The following is an 11,621-nucleotide window of genomic DNA, read 5'->3' on the forward strand; positions in this document are numbered from 1 at the left end:
GGAGTCTGCGCCCTACGCCGCGTGACCCCGCCCTCGGCGCCAGCCCCGCCCCAGCCTGTACCCCGTGCGGCCCCGCCCCCGTCTAGGCCCCGCCCACATCCCGGCCCAGTCCACCCGCCCATCAGTCCCGCCCCCGCCCCTCGGCCGGGCCCCGCCTCGGCCCCCAGCGGCTCCGCCCGTTCTACCGCAGCAACGCCCCGACTCGGGATCGAGCAGGACTCTTGACCTAGGTGGGCCCCGTGGCGTTGCCGTGGTACACACGACGCTCTCCAAGAGGGCGGGCTGCACTTCCGGGGCGGGGAGCGGCCACCGGAAGTACGTGACCGCCCGGGGCCATGGCGGCGCTCGGCGTCTTCTGCTTGCTGCTCGGGGCGGTATCCTGGCCGCCGGCCTCGGCCTCGGGCGAGGAGTTCTGGCCCGGCCAGTCAGCAGCCGACATCTTGTCGGGGGCGGCGTCCCGCAGACGGTAAACGTTCTCGGCTGGGCCGGTGGGCAGGGACCGGCGAACCGGGAGGCGGGGCTCGGAGGGCCGGGAGGCGGAGCGGTGGAGCCTCGGTCTCCCCTCGCCTCTCGGGACCCCTGGCCTGGGGCCGCGAGCCCCCTGGAAGGGCAGGCTGCAGGTCCGCGTTAGGGGGCAGGCCGGGGCCCCCTGTTACATGATGCGGGCCTTGCCTGGAGTTCGAGGAGCCCCCGAATCAGATGTTCGAATGGGTTGGTTCTTAAGAAAGCCCAGCTTTGTTTACCTGCAGGAGAATATCCGTCCCATCCAGGCGTTGGTTGTTTCATAGATAAGTCTCAGGAATAAGAGACAAGCGTCAGTGCCATTCAGCAGTTACTGAGGGCTTGACCGAAAACAGACTGCTGGGCGCGGGATGTCAAGATGGTAGATGGGCCTCTTCCTGGCAGGCTTGGGGGATTGGAGGCTCAAGCCAGGGATCACAGCATGGCCTCGTTTGCAGTAACGGAGATGCAGAGAAGGGGGCGGTGAGGACATAGCAGAAGCTGAGGTCTCCTGCCTGGAGCTTGTGTAGAGAAGTCTTGCTTTACATAGGGCAGCCGTTCTCAAAGTGTGTCCAGGGATCCCTGAGGTGCCAGGCCATTTTCGTAGAAAGGCCAGGACATCATCTGCCTTTTGCACACACTCCCTCGAGAGTTTACTGTGGAGTTTTTCCAGAGACCACCTGGCCTGTGATACCATAACACAGGGAGTGAAGAAGCAGACGGGAGGATCCAGCAATCACCAGACCAAAAAGAGATTTTGCAGAAATTAAAACCAGTGCCGCTCTTGTCCCTCATGATTTTTGTTTTGAAAAATATACTTACTTTTCATTTGGAAATTTGGAAATACTAATGATAAAGGTAATACGTTTATTTTTGTTGTTTTTAAGGGAATTCATAAATACTTTTCTAAAGTTCTTCCTTTAAATTCTAAATCAGGAGTTATCGATCGATTTAACCCGCATAAACAGTAGCCTTTGGGGTCCTCGGTAATCGTTAAGAGTGTGCAGGGGTCTGTAGACTAAGAAGTTTGAGAACCCCTGGAGGGTGAGTGCTCAGATTCTGGCTGTGAGGCTCTGCTGGTCTTAGCTGTGAATTATTAGCTGGTGGTTAAACGGATGCTGAGATGTCTTCTGCTGCTACTTGCAGGCTCTTTAAGTGACTGGTCCCCTAGAAACGGGTGGGCCGCTGCCTCCACATCACAGACCAGAAGCTACTGACCGTGCCTGGAGGCGGGCGCTAGGCCGTGGACGTGGGTGTTGGGTTTTCTGTGCAGAGCCCTGGCCCTGAAGAAGCCCTCTCCTGCCCTCCCTGCCAGGTATCTTCTGTATGATGTCAACCCCCCGGAGGGCTTCAACCTCCGCAGGGACGTCTACATCCGAGTTGCCTCGCTCCTGAAGACGCTGCTGAAGACTGAGGAGTGGGTGTTGGTGCTGCCCCCCTGGGGCCGTCTCTCCCACTGGAAGAGCCCTGACATCCACCAGGTCCGGATTCCCTGGTCCGACTTTTTTGATCTTCCAAGTCTCAGTAGAAACATCCCCGTCATTGAGTATGAGCAGTTCATTGCAGGTGAGGCAGGTGGCGGTCCTGTAACTGGGGCTGTGCGGGCGTTGGTCTGGGCGTGAACGTCAGGCCAGGCCCGAGACCTCGGCCAGCTGGGCCGTCTCCTCTTGGGCCTTTGCTCGGCCTAGGAGGGGCCCTGCTTCCGTTTCCCCCACTACCAGCGATTTTGACCTGTCCATAGTTTTTCTAGGGAAATAGATCTGAAGCATGTGAGCTATGTGTCCCCTTGCCTCTGAAAACCCCGGCCACCTGGTGAGCTGGAGCTGTGATTGGGGGAGCAGGACCACAGGCCTCCCCCTATGCAGGCCAGGCTGTTCTTTTTTTTTTTTTTTTTTTTTTTTGCGGTACGCGGGCCTCTCACTGTTGTGGCCTCTCCCGTTGCGGAGCACAGGCTCCAGACGCGCAGGCTCAGCGGCCATGGCTCACGGGCCCAGCTGCTCCGCGGCATGTGGGATCTTCCCGGACCGGGGCACGAACCCGTGTCCCCTGCATCGGCAGGCGGACTCTCTACCACTGCGCCACCAAGGAAGCCCCAGGCTGTTCTTACCTGAAGGAAAACATGTTGCGTGTGTGGCGTTGGCTGGGTGCTGGAGGAGACGTGTGACCACACGTCCTGTCTCATTTGGTTTTGGTCAACCTTCTCCTTTTAATGTTTTTAAGAGGAAAGAGTTGACGATTTCTTAGAATGAAGGTACTTAGAGCTCACGTGTGCTTTATTCAGAAGATGTAAACAGGCAGGGACACCTCTGCCCCGATCCCTGGAGCAGCCCGGGAGAGTGAGTCACAGTTCCTGAGTGGCGGCCTTAGCGCTTCTGCTGTGCGAGGGCCTGGCGGCCTGAGCGTCGCTGCTCCCACCGAGGCCAGGCCCACGCGTCCTCCTCGTCAGGTTCTGTTCTCACCACACCGCAGACCCTGTCCGGCGGGGACGTTCTCCGTGTGGGGCTCCGCTGTGGCTGTAGGGCCACCGGACGACCTGCTGCCGTCTGCACTCCTGCTGGGGAGGCACTCCTGCTGGGGAGGCTGGGGAGCAGCCTTCCTGACCCGACTCGGCCCTGGAAGCAGGCTCGGTCTCGTCTGCGCGGGCCCTGGCGCCCAGGGGACCGGCCCCTGACCTGCCAGCGCGAGGTGATGGCGCCTCGGCCACGAGGGGTGCTTAGTGACGGCAGACGGCTATCATCCCTGCCGCCCTGCAGGTCGTGTCCCTCGGGCCGGGCCGTGGGGGTGGGGACCAAGTCCCCAGGTGACACTGTGGAGGTGGCAGACCCGCCTTGACCAGCTCAGGTTTACCGCTGCAGAGGGGACAGGCATGGGGCGGCACACCCCGAAGGCCTCCAGGCCGGCGTGTCAGCCCCGGTGTTGCATCCCCCCGCCCCGCCGTAGGAGGAGCCCCAGAGCCCGGGCCTCGTGCCCAAGCCAGAGAGAGTGTGGACGAGACACCGGGTCACTCACTGTGGCTGTCTCGTCAGTGCGCTCCGTCGTTGCACCTGTGAGCACATCTTCACTTGTCGCCGAGTCGTGGCTGGGAGGCTCCAGGTGTGGGAGGAGCAGTGGGTGGGAGGGACACAGGCCCCTGCTCTCCGGGGCCTCCTGTTGGGGGCGGGGACACGCAGCGCTCGTGGCAGTGACCAAAGCCTCAGGACGAGAAAGCAGGGAGGGGTGCGGAGTGGTGGGCAGTGGCCGTGGACTGGGAAGGCATCCTTTTTGGGGAGATGCAGTTTGAGTGGCCTCACGGGGGTCAAGAACGAGCCCCGGAGGGGACGGTCCAGGCAGGTCAGCTCTTCAGTGGTCCCGGGGAAGGAGCACCCCCATGGGCTCCAGGCATCACGGCGGGGGCAGCTGTAGGAGAGGAGAGGGGCAGGGCGAGGGCAGCCTGCGGCTGTCGTGGGGACTGGCCCCGCCCACAGCGAAGTCGGGGTGTGGATGGAAAGAGAAGGGGGCCCAGGCAAGGCCGGATGCTGTAAGAGGTTGGGTCGCTGAGCGGCCCAGAGGAGATGCTGGCTCCTAGACACCCACCCCAGACGGCCCTCCCATCCCCTGAGGGACCCCCATGTCCCGAGGTCACTTGTTCCATCATCTCTGCTTTTATGAGCTTCCTCCAGTCCTGTTTGGGAAGACGGTGGCGTTAAATACAGTGGTACTTCTCTGTATCGCCGCGGTGTGTGCTGTGGTCACCGTTACTGTCGGTCCTTGTCTCCTGCAGAGTCCGGCGGGCCCTTCATCGACCAGGTCTATGTCCTGCAAGGTTATGCAGAGGGCTGGAAGGAGGGGGCCTGGGAGGAGAAGATCGACAGCCGGCCCTGCATCGAGCCGCCCCTTTACTCGCAGGACAAGCACGAGTATTACAGGTGCCACCGCGTTCGGGGACTCAGGCTGGTTTAGAAATACCTGGCTGAGACACACGTACCTTTTCCCGTGTTGTTTAATGCACTTGAACGTGGTCGTGGCGGCGTTGTCACCCCAGACTGAGCTGCCATCAGAAGAGCTGCCTGTGGAAGTGCTGCTGTGTCCTCCCCAGCCCCGCCCAAAGCGCCCCCCGCACGGGGGACCAGAGTAATCCGGTTCTAGACCTGGAGCAGCTCAGGAGCTCCTGAGAGCACAGCTGCCTTAAGGACAGTTACTGGCCCTGGCCCGTGAGCGTTCGTTCCGCCGGGCTCCTTCTGGCCGCCCCTGCTTTCCCGTCACCGTACCGTCCAGGTTCCTGAAGAGAGCTTCCGTGGTCTCGTCAGACCAGGTGAAGTCTGTGGTTTCTTTAAAGATTTCCACGAGGTCACCACCTGTGATCACAACCAGTGAGCTGTGAGCTAAGAGAACTAATAGCTGGGTTTATCCAGGTCAGGCCGTGCGTCTAGACGTCACTCACTGCCCGCTCACTAACCGGGTGCCGTGGGTCTTGTTTTCCAGAGGATGGTTTTGGGGTTATGAAGAGACGCGGGGTTTACACGTCTCCTGTCTGTCTGTTCAGGGCTCGGCTTCCGTCATCGCCCCTGTGCTCCTGAGAAACACGTCCGCACGGTGAGTGTGTGGTCCCCGGGGGACGGCTGGGGCGAGGGCACGTGTGAGCGTGTCCGCGTGTGCCTGTGCCCCGTCCTGCCGGCAGGGTCAGACCTCGGCCGCGCCCCCCCCCGCCTCTCGAGCAGGGGGGCCGGCAGCTGGGATCCAGGGGAGCCCCCAGGCGGGGCGGCCGCGGCTGTTCTCCTCCCGGTGCTGCTCGGAGCGGCTGTGCTTTTGAGCCTCACGACGGGGGTCTCTGGTCCCACCCCTGGTGGGTGGTGGAGTCGGATTTACACCCGGATCCTGCCGGAGGTGGATCCCGCCGGAGGTGGATCCCGTCGGAGGTGGTGGGGCAAGCCGGGGCCTGCTGGACGCAGCAGGGCGTGAGGATGGGCGTAGGGTCGGGGGGCGGGCGGTAAGAGAGGGACGGGGATGAGGGCCGTGGGGTCGTGAGGCTGCGGCAGGGGGAGGGCCGGGACAAGAGCGGGGCCAGCGGGGCCAGGAGGGCTTTGAAGTGACCACTGAGCGACCAGGGCTGGGGCGGCAGCCCGGAGCTGGCCTTGGAGGTTCCGCACGGGCGAGGAGTGCTTCCCCTCGGGGCCACCCCTGACATCAGCCTCTCTTGCGGCCTCCTCGAAGCCTGAGCTGCGAGTGGCCAGAGGAACAGCTCAGGCCTCTCCTGGACACACCTCCCTGGCGGCTGCTCCTGGCCTCGCGTGTTGGGAGTGTGTCTGCATGGCCGGTTCCTCCTGGAAGCAGAGAACCAGCCACATGGGCCCCGCCCGCCCGCCCTGCCACCAGAGGGTCAGCAGGGAGGGCTGGGCTTCCGGGTGAGTGGCAGGGTTGGTGCGCCAGGCGAGCTCCTCAGGAGGGGCTCGTGCTGGGTCTCTAGGCAGGTGTCCTAGGAGTTCCCTGCGGGTGTGAGTTGCTGGGGACATGGGGACCCTGAGAGGGCCCCTCCTGGTAGCCACCTTCAGTGTCCCTGAGCCTGCGCACGCACAGGGCAGGCCCCCTGTGCTCTCCGGGGCCCGGGACGGTGCAGACAGTCCCAGCCCGGCCCCGGTGTGCCGGAACGCCAGGCCGGCTCCCCCCGGGCCCGTGTCCGCAACACGCACGCGGGTCCACAGAGGCAGCAGACGTGTGCTCTGCTCGGTGGGTCCGAGCTCCACGCAAGAGATGAGGCGGCTGAGGGCGCCGCTTGCTGGGGCCCCGCGTTACTCGCCTTACAGCTGTTCGCATTTCAAAAGCAGATCTGGCTGCAGCTTTGGGCTGTGGGACCGTTTCTTCCGAGTCCCATTTGTGGGTAAGGGGAGCTGAGCCCAGGACAGACTTGTGCCCAGAGGCCCCTCTGTTTAAAAGAGACGCAGGGGGCTTGACAGCAGGGAGATGGCGGCGCTGAGACCCACGAGGCTGGACGGGGGTGGGGGGAACCCCACCAGGCAGAAAACTCAAGATGTGAAAAGCACTAACCAGAGAGAGAAGGTTGATACATTCAGTTACGTTAAAATTAATAAGTCTTGTCCATCAATAGAAAGCGTTAAAATGGAAAGACAAACCACAGAGAGGCGGGTGCGTGTAGCACGTCGGTCACGTCAGTCAGTACAGGGCTGGGTCAGATACAGGCAGAGCTGCTAAATAAAGATGAGTGAGTAAAAGGGCAGGCGGCCTTGTAGCATATTCAGCAGAAGACGCTGTCAGGTATACCGCCGAGGGAACACGCTGCTCTCAGACCCCAGGGGAAACGCAGGCCGCCGCCTCCCAGATGTGGCCTGTTTCTGGAGGGTCCTTTCCATGTGTGCGGATTCTCAGGTTGCTCGATTAGCTCAGGCAGACCACCTTTCCTGCCCCTCACTTTGCAAGGAGGGAGTTGCCTTCCTTTAAGAAAGGACTGGCTTTGGCTGGAGAAATACAAACATGATAAGGAGTCTGTTTCATTAAGGCGATTTTTAAAAATAAGAGTAAATACTGAGTTTTGTTCCTTTGGGATAGCCATCATTATATGGCTTTGCCCTTTATCCAATAACATGATGAGTTAAGCCACAGATGTTCTAATACTGAACCATTTTTGCATTCCTGGTGTGAACTCCATTTGTCACGTGTGTCATCCTTTTAATATATTGCTGGGTTCTGTTTGCTAATTTTATGTTTTGTTTACTTGTGGGTTATTTTGCGTTGAGAGTCACAATCGAGCTTGGTAGCTCAGCCAGTTCAGTGGCTGGGACAGGAGAGAGTCCATCCATGTTTAGAGTCACTTAAGAATCAAAAGCTTCTGCAGGCAGCTGCCTGTGAGAGGCTCAGCAGAGATTTGCCCAGACGCACCCAGGCGACCCAGCAAGGTTTGACCCTCTCAGGGTTCGTCCCTGATTGTTCCCTGGCCCAGGGCCTCCCACATGACAGTGCTCTCTGGAGCGTGTGAACATAAAAACCTTCTTTTCCTGTTGTTTAAAAACAGGTCCGTGATGTTAGACCGAGCCGAAAACCTCCTTCACGACCACTATGGAGGGAAGGAGTACTGGGACGTGAGTGTTGCGCGGCTCGCATCTCTGTACACGTGTTCAGTCTTGGAAAACCCGAGACCCTCAGCAGCTCTTGTTTTCCACCTTGCTGACTAGACTGCTGAGGCTCTTAGCAGGCGTGGGGGAGGGCCCGCCGGCCAAGGAGGTGCTCCAGGCAGCGGGCTGGGGCATCCCGGCCCCTCCTGCGCTGCATCGGCTGTCCTTTCCTGCTGACACGTTCAGAACCTGGAATTAGAGCTCCGGCCGCGTGTCCGCAGCGTTGAAAGGCGGGGCGTTCTGTGCCCTGAGTCCTTAATAGTGGCGTCGGGCTCTGCTCTGACGGGGAAGCGCTGGCTCTGGGCGCACAGACAGTGACAGTGAGGCAGGTGGGCGGGAGGCGTCTCCCGTCCTCCTGGGGGTGGGGACGGCTTAATTGTCAGGCGTCTGGTTTGGAAAAGAGGCGCGGTTCTGCCGACGGGGGCCCCGGTGCCACAGTTTGACAAAAGCGTCAGACGTTCCCTGAGAAGAGCCTTTGGCTGCAAGGTGGGGACCCAGGTGAAGTCAGCCTGGCCTGTCGGGGGCTCTGCCGGGCGAAGGAGCCTCCAGGGGCATCAGGGGGGTGGGCTGCAGGGGACACGGGGCCTGCCCCACTCGGCTCCCACGCTCCCCCGGGTCCTGGGACCTGTGCAGAAACTGATCTTAGAAGAGCCATTTGTGTATTGCTGAAGTGAAGTACAAGTTTTTAGGCAAATTACAGCTTTCTTAAATTAAAAATGAGCCCTGAGCTCCCTCAAGGCAGATACTTTCCAGCCTGGTGTCTCCTCCTCCCCCACCATGGGGATTTGCGCCCCGTCTCACCTGGGGCTCCCAGGGGATGTGTCGCTTCTCCCGAGGCCCCTGTGCAGGAACCGGTTTCCCTGGATCTCTGCACCTTGGCGCTGCCAACGGTGTGGACAGAGCCCCGTGGCCATGCCCCCCACCCGTTTCCACGTGGTGGGCATGGTATTTTCTGCCGCAGGGGCTCCCAGGTCTGTTCATTGAGGTGCAGGTTTATTATTTATGGCAGCTAGTATTTGAAAAAGAAAAACATGGTATTTGCTGTCAAAAAAATGCAGTTGGTATTCTGTGATCTCTGCACCTAATTCACGATGAGGGGCAGTTCCGCACGTGGCGAGGTCCGGCCCTGGACCGCGTCCTGTCCTGTCCCTGCAGGGCGTTGGTCAGTAATCGGTCCCTAGATGGACCCAGTCAGGCCCCCCAAGTCCCCCCCAGTCGTCACCAGCCTCAGCCTGTCTGGTCCTTCCTCCACCTGGGGAAATGGGTGTCATGCCCCCTCTGCAGCCCCTGACCCCCAGCTCTCAGGGTCTGCCCTGTCTGGGGGTCGTTGATGCCTCCTGTGGGCGGGCTGGGCAGGCAGAGGTCCCCAGGTGGGACCCTGCTCCCTGGACTCGCGACCTGGGTGCCTCCTGGGCAGGTTGCTGCAGAAGCGCAGAAGTGTCAAAACGTGGACACGGTGGTTCTGTGCCTCATGACAGCACTGTGGTCCCCGCCAGCCCTGAAGGGTCCTGACCCCCCTGGGCACCTGCAGTGGGGGGAGGGGTGACGGGCGGGGACCCCGGGGCCGGGGCTCACGGCCCGTTGCACCCACAGACCCGACGCAGCATGGTGTTTGCCAAGCACCTGCGGGCCGTGGGGGACGAGTTCCGGAGCAGGTACCTCAACTCCACGGACGCAGCCGACAGGATCCCCTTTGAGGAGGACTGGACCAAGATGAAGGTAGACCCCACCTCTGTAATCCTTGGCGGGGGGGATGCATTTTATCTCTTCAGACACCTCACAACTAACCCCCTCATTTAGGAAAGGGCAGAACGGGGCACCCTTGTCTGTCACAGGGCTGCCGGGCCCACGGCCCCAATTACCAGAGATGCTGCTCATCAGCGGGGAGCCCCCTGGCCTGGTGCAGACGTAGGGACGTTGGCCAGTAATCAGTGCCTAGATGGACCCGACCAGGCACCCACGTCCCGCCCGATCGTCACCAGCCCGTCTGGTCCTCCTCCACCAGGTCAAGCTGGGCTCTTCGCTGGGGGGCCCGTACCTGGGCGTCCACCTGAGGAGGAAGGACTTCATCTGGGGGCACAGGGAGGACGTGCCCAGCCTGGAGGGGGCCGTGAGGAGGATCCGCAGCCTCATGAAGACCCACCAGCTGGACAAGGTGTTCGTGGCCACGGATGCTGCCAGGAAGGGTACGTGGCTTCCATCCGTCTGTTTCTCCCACAGTTCACGGGAAGGGGTCGTGTTTCCGTCCTCCTCGCCCCCCCCCCCCGTGGTCCTGCGGTGTGAGCGCGCACACACGCATGTCTCCCGCGGCCGCATCACCTCCCTGATGCACCTGCAGAGCTGGACGGGCTGCGGAGGCTGCTGCCCGAGATGGTGCGGTTCGAGCCCACGTGGGAGGAGCTGGAGCTCTACAAGGACGGGGGCGTCGCCATCGTGGACCAGTGGGTCTGCGCACATGCCCGGTGAGCGGCCCCTCCCGCCACGCACACACCTAGCCCGTGTCGGAGGCCGAGTCCTCACGTGCAGACCCCCAGCTCGGCCCTCCTCGCCTCACCCGGGGCCTCGCCTCTGTCGCGTCTTGTCTCGGGGGAGGGGCCATCCCGCTCCGCCCACCCCTGAGTCCTGGTCCCCAGGTACATCTCGGGCACCCGCGGGGCACCCTGCCCAGTGTCCCGTCCTTGTCATGGGAGGCAAGCGGCCTACAGGGACTTGGGCCCGGGCCTCAAGGGTTCCTCTGGGGCTCATCTGCCCACCGGCGCTGGGAGAGCAGGGCTGGGGTGAGTCGGGCACTTGGAGTAAAGTGGAAAATCAGAGAAGAGTAGGTGATTTTCCCTCTCCTTCCAGAATCCTCAGACATGCTGGGTGCAGGGGCGTGTGTGGTTTACCAGGTAGATGCGTGCCCTGTCCTGTTCCAGGGGACACCTCCTCCAGGCTGAGCAGAGGGCTGAGGGCGGACTCAGCCCCACCAGGGGTGCAGGGAGCAGCCCCAGCCCAGCCCTGTGCTCTGGGCCCTGCCCCTCAGCCCCGAGGTTCTGCTGGTGGGGGGCGGGGGGATGGGGTTCGGGGCTTCGCTCTTCCCCACCCACCTTGGGCTCAAACCTGGCGGTGACGGGGAGCAGACCTCCGGCACGTGTGTTCCAAGGTGCCGTCCCTGGAGGGGAGTTTCCTCCTCCTCCGGCTGCAGCCCCGCCCCTCCACGGGAAGGCCCGCGTGGCAGGTTGAGCTTGGCCCTGAGCCCTGCCCCGAGCAGCCAAGGTCTAGCAGTGGCCCGAGCCTGCCCCCGGTGCGAGACCTGTCACCCGAGCCCCTGCGGCTGCCACAGCCCAGGCCGCTTGGTGGCGACGGGCCACGGGGAGCCCCGGCCGAGGGGACTGGGCCGGGGGGGCTGGGCAGGCGCCTGGGGTCATGGGTGGATGTGGCTGGTGGGTTTGCTCCGCAGCCTGGTGACCTCACGTTTCTCAGCAGGTTTTTTATCGGCACCTCGGTCTCCACGTTCTCTTTTCGAATTCACGAGGAGAGAGAAATCCTGGGGTTGGACCCCAAGACGACATACAACCGGTTCTGTGGGGACGAGGAGAAGGCGTGCGAGCAGCCCACGCACTGGAAGATCGCGTACTGAGCCGGCCCGCGGGCGCCCCACATGCAGGCTCGCAGCTGCCCTCAGGACAGGTGTCGCCGCCGGGGCAGGGACCCCCCGGCTGGGCAGCAGGCTGTCCCCTCTCCAGTCTCAGGCCCGGGAGCCCTGCGGAGCCACGTTGCATCTGTCCTGCCTTTCCCAGGCCCACCTGTCTGCCGTGACCCAGCACCACCACTTCCCCGGGATGTGGGTTGTTGGCTCCGGATCCAGAACCGTGTCTCCGGGGCTAGCGAGGCCACCATGATGCCTCGGAGGTGCTGGCTTGTCCTTGTTGACCTTGGTCTGGAGGGTTTCCCACAGCGTTGGGCAGGCCTGGCGCCTGGGCTGCTCCTGTCCCGGGTGGTGGGCACAGTGCCACAGAGCAGGGCCCCTGGTCCTGC

At 62.2% G+C, this 11,621-nt stretch overlaps 1 protein-coding gene across 1 annotated transcript; it reads left to right on the forward strand.

Moving 5' to 3' along the window:
• The first annotated feature begins 230 nt into the window (after positions 1-230).
• On the forward strand, positions 231-11,353 carry POFUT2 (protein O-fucosyltransferase 2). Its single transcript, XM_081235485.1, has 9 exons — positions 231-466; positions 1,817-2,067; positions 4,262-4,406; positions 4,963-5,073; positions 7,505-7,571; positions 9,198-9,323; positions 9,610-9,790; positions 9,943-10,066; positions 11,070-11,353. The coding sequence occupies exons 1-9, from the start codon at positions 336-338 to the stop codon at positions 11,221-11,223; spliced, it is 1,290 nt and encodes a 429-aa protein (XP_081091611.1). The 5' UTR covers positions 231-335; the 3' UTR covers positions 11,224-11,353.
• The last annotated feature ends 268 nt before the right edge of the window (positions 11,354-11,621 follow it).

The sequence above is a fragment of the Mesoplodon bidens genome, assembly GCF_964165515.1.
Source record: "Mesoplodon bidens genome assembly, chromosome: 5".
Taxonomy (NCBI): Eukaryota; Metazoa; Chordata; class Mammalia; order Artiodactyla; family Ziphiidae; genus Mesoplodon; species Mesoplodon bidens.